Source organism: Myotis davidii, unplaced genomic scaffold (genome assembly GCF_000327345.1).
Source record: "Myotis davidii unplaced genomic scaffold, ASM32734v1 scaffold60, whole genome shotgun sequence".
Classification (NCBI taxonomy): domain Eukaryota; kingdom Metazoa; phylum Chordata; class Mammalia; order Chiroptera; family Vespertilionidae; genus Myotis; species Myotis davidii.
In genome coordinates this window covers 1,572,707-1,575,900 of record NW_006293007.1, presented here as the reverse complement: position 1 = coordinate 1,575,900, position 3,194 = coordinate 1,572,707, and the positions used below count along the sequence as shown (strand labels likewise).

The 3,194-nt window shown below is 57.8% G+C and overlaps 1 protein-coding gene across 1 annotated transcript in view; it reads right to left on the bottom strand.

Moving 5' to 3' along the window:
* The window catches only part of LOC102761609 (cholesterol 24-hydroxylase), a 20,860-nt gene that overhangs the window by 2,141 nt on the left and 15,525 nt on the right, over nt 1–3,194 (bottom strand). Inside the window, exons 10-11 of the mRNA XM_006766628.2 lie at nt 2,581–2,665; nt 1,810–1,920 (exon numbers count right to left, since the gene is read on the bottom strand). Of these exons, the coding sequence (XP_006766691.2) occupies nt 1,810–1,920; nt 2,581–2,665 (196 nt within the window). The remainder of the gene's footprint in view (nt 1–1,809; nt 1,921–2,580; nt 2,666–3,194) is intronic.

Here is a 3,194-nt window from a genome sequence, read left to right as displayed (position 1 = left end):
CCATCCCTCCACACACACCCATCTCCCCACCCACCCACCTGGGCCACTGTGGGACCCCACTGGCCCCTGGGAAGTCCCTAAGAGGAAGAAAGGGGGTGGCCAACATGCCCCGACCACCACCTGGTGTGCTGTGTCGTCCCACGCCTGGCCCACCCATGGGAGCGTGACTCTGACCCTATTTTCAGATGAGGAAACTGAGGCTCAGAGAGGTTCGTGATTTGCCTGAAGTCACCTGACCAGCAAACGGCCAAACTGAGACTCAAACTCAGGTCTGCTGCGAGGCATCTCTCTCCCCATCCTGAGAGCCATTCTGTTCAACACCAGGCTTGCCTGGGGTGGGAGCTGCAGGCCCCCAGCCTTCCACCTGCTCTCACGGAGCCTCCTGATCACCCCGATTCTCCGTGCCCTGCCCCCAGGGGCCAGGCCTGCCCCGACAGCCAGCCCGGGTGCCAGCCTCTGCCTCTTGACCCTGCACAGTGTCTCCCTCAGCCACTCTGTCTCAAGGATGGAGACGGGCCTGGGACTGAGCTCTGAAAAGTGAGGGGGCGCGTCAGGCAGGGAGGGGTCTCAGGCAGCAAAGGGCGCTGACTCCGTGCCAGGGGTTTTGGCCGAACAAGTGACGTACGTTATCCTGTCGACTCTTGTCCGTAAACTGTGGCCACCAACCCCGTCTTACAAGGTGGCACTGAGGCCCGGGAATCCAGGCTCAGAGCCCAACCCTACTGGCACCTTGCTCTCCGACTTCCGGCCTCCTGACCTGCGAGACAGTACATTTCTGCTGTGTGAGCCCCCGGCTGTGGCCCTGTGTTATGGTAACCCCAGCTGACGAATAGGCCTCCCTACCTCACACCATACACAGGGTCAAGTCCACGTAGATAAGAACCTCACTTTCAAAAGGAAAATGTAAACTTAGAAGACAGCCCTGGCCGGTTTGGCTCAGTGGATAGAGCGTTGGCCTGCAGACTGAAGGGTCCCAGGTTCGATTCCGGTCAAGGGCACATACCTCGGTTGCAGGCTCCTCCCAGGCCCAGGCCCTGGAGGCAACCTTCATTTTCACAAACATCACTTACACTCAGAAATCAATGTAATGATTCAATTTGAACAATAATTCTGTCAAGTCCCTGTGGCACATTCTCTTCTCAGTAGAGAAAACTTCATGGAAAATAAATGAAATCTAAAAGTGGTGATGTAAGGAGAGAACACACAGGAGCAGAGATAGATGTACAAGGATGGTCACTGCACTTTGCTTAAGACAGCAAGACAGCCCTGGCCGGTTTGGCTCAGTGGATAGAGCGTTGGCCTGCAGACTGAAGGGTCCCAGGTTCGATTCCGGTCAAGGGCACATACCTCGGTTGCAGGCTCCTCCCAGGCCCAGGCCCTGGAGGCAACCAATCAATGTATTTCTCTCACATCGATATTTCTAGCTGTCTTTCCCTCTCTCTCCCACTTGCTCTAAAAAGCACTGGAAAAATGTCCTTGGGTGAGGCTAATAAATAAATAAATGAACTTAGAAGGCAATGTCAGTGGGTGTGCGGAGCTCAGGATAGGAGAGGGTTTCCTTCTTACACAAGAGGAATCACCTCTCTGCACCTCAGGGCCCTCAGCTGGGGGTGGGGCACCCCGTCCAGACCCTCCCCTGTAATCTAAACAGGGCAATGTGAAGGGGAGAGAAAGACCTCACGGGGTTACAGTGAGACCCAGATGAGAACACACAGTGAGGAGAACGGGGCCACGGACCCCCCCGCCACCTCAGAAGGGCCCCCACATCAGCCACCGCGGGGCGGGCAGGCAGGCAGGGCCCCCACGCACCAGGAGCGGGGTGTTGCCGGGGACTCTGACCCCGTCAATCAAGGTCTCCTCCTCCAATAGGCGAAAGGTGCCCCACGCAGGCGGGTACAGCCTCAGCGACTCTTTGAGGACCTGCAGAGCCACACGCGGACGAAGTGAGAGGTAGGGGAGACCCCAGGGGACACAGCCCAGCCCCATCTCTGCTCCCACTCCCAGCACTGACTGCGCCCTGAGTCCAGGACTGGGTCCCGGACCCCTGCAGCGTGACCTTCACCTTTATGTTCAACCCTCATTCGACCGAAGGAGAAACTCAGGCCCAGAAGGAGAAGGGGGTTTGGCAAAGCCATAGCAGCAGAGCCCGGACCGGGAGCCAGACCTCCCTCTGCACTGGGGTCCCTCCATCCTGAGTCCCCATGGCCCAGGCGAGGCCCCCTGCTCTGCCTGTCTCCCAGGGGAGGGGCGCTGGGCCTGCTCCCCAGCGGAAACTCGGGCCTGTGGATCTCCCGCCGAGTCAGGGGTGCAAACCCAGCTCCACTCAGGGCGCGCTGTTTCCGACCTCGGCTGCATCCTGGGGTTACCTGCGAAGCCTGCCCACGCGGCTGCCCGGGGCCGCCCCCAGCGACCGTGGTGCCCTTGGTTCGGGGCAGCCTGGCCTGGGGCTGTTTTAGTCTCCCAGGGGCTCCCCTGAGCAGCAAGGTCAGAGAACCCCATTCTAATGGGTTAGGGCGGCTGCAGGCCTAAACCCACGAGTCCCCCGCATCTGCCCCGAAGCGCCCGCCCCGCCCCCCACACCTGGGACAGGTACTGCAGCCTCCCCAGGTCCTCGTAGTCCAGGTGCCGCTTAGAGCCGATGACCTCGTCCACCTCGGCCTGCAGCCTGTGGGGTCAAAGACAAGTTCCTCTCCAAGGACAGAGTTTTAAGAAGGGGGGGTGGGGGGAAGCCTGCAAAGAGAGGTTGGGGTGCCCCACCGTGAACACTGCCCCCCCATTGTTTAAGACATCCTGGAACTGCCATGTCCAAACCAAGGAGCCCAAGCAGTAGGAGCCGTGTCCCAGGCTCTTTACAACGTTCACCCTCTGTGTTCGCCGCTGGGAACCGGCTGCAGGAAATCAACGCACCAAAGAACTAAAACCTATCCTCCTCAGACTACTACAAAAAATTCAAGAGGTAGGAACACTTCCAAGCTCATTCTATGAAGCCAGCATCACCCTAATACCAAAACCAGGTAAAGACAACACAATGAAAGAGAATTACAGGCCAATATCCCTCATGAACATAGATGCCAAAATTCTCAACAAAATCTTAGCAAATCGGATCCAGCAGTACATCAGAAAGATCATACACCATGACCAAGTAGGATTTATCCCAGGGATGCAAGGATGGTACAATATCCGCAAATCAATAA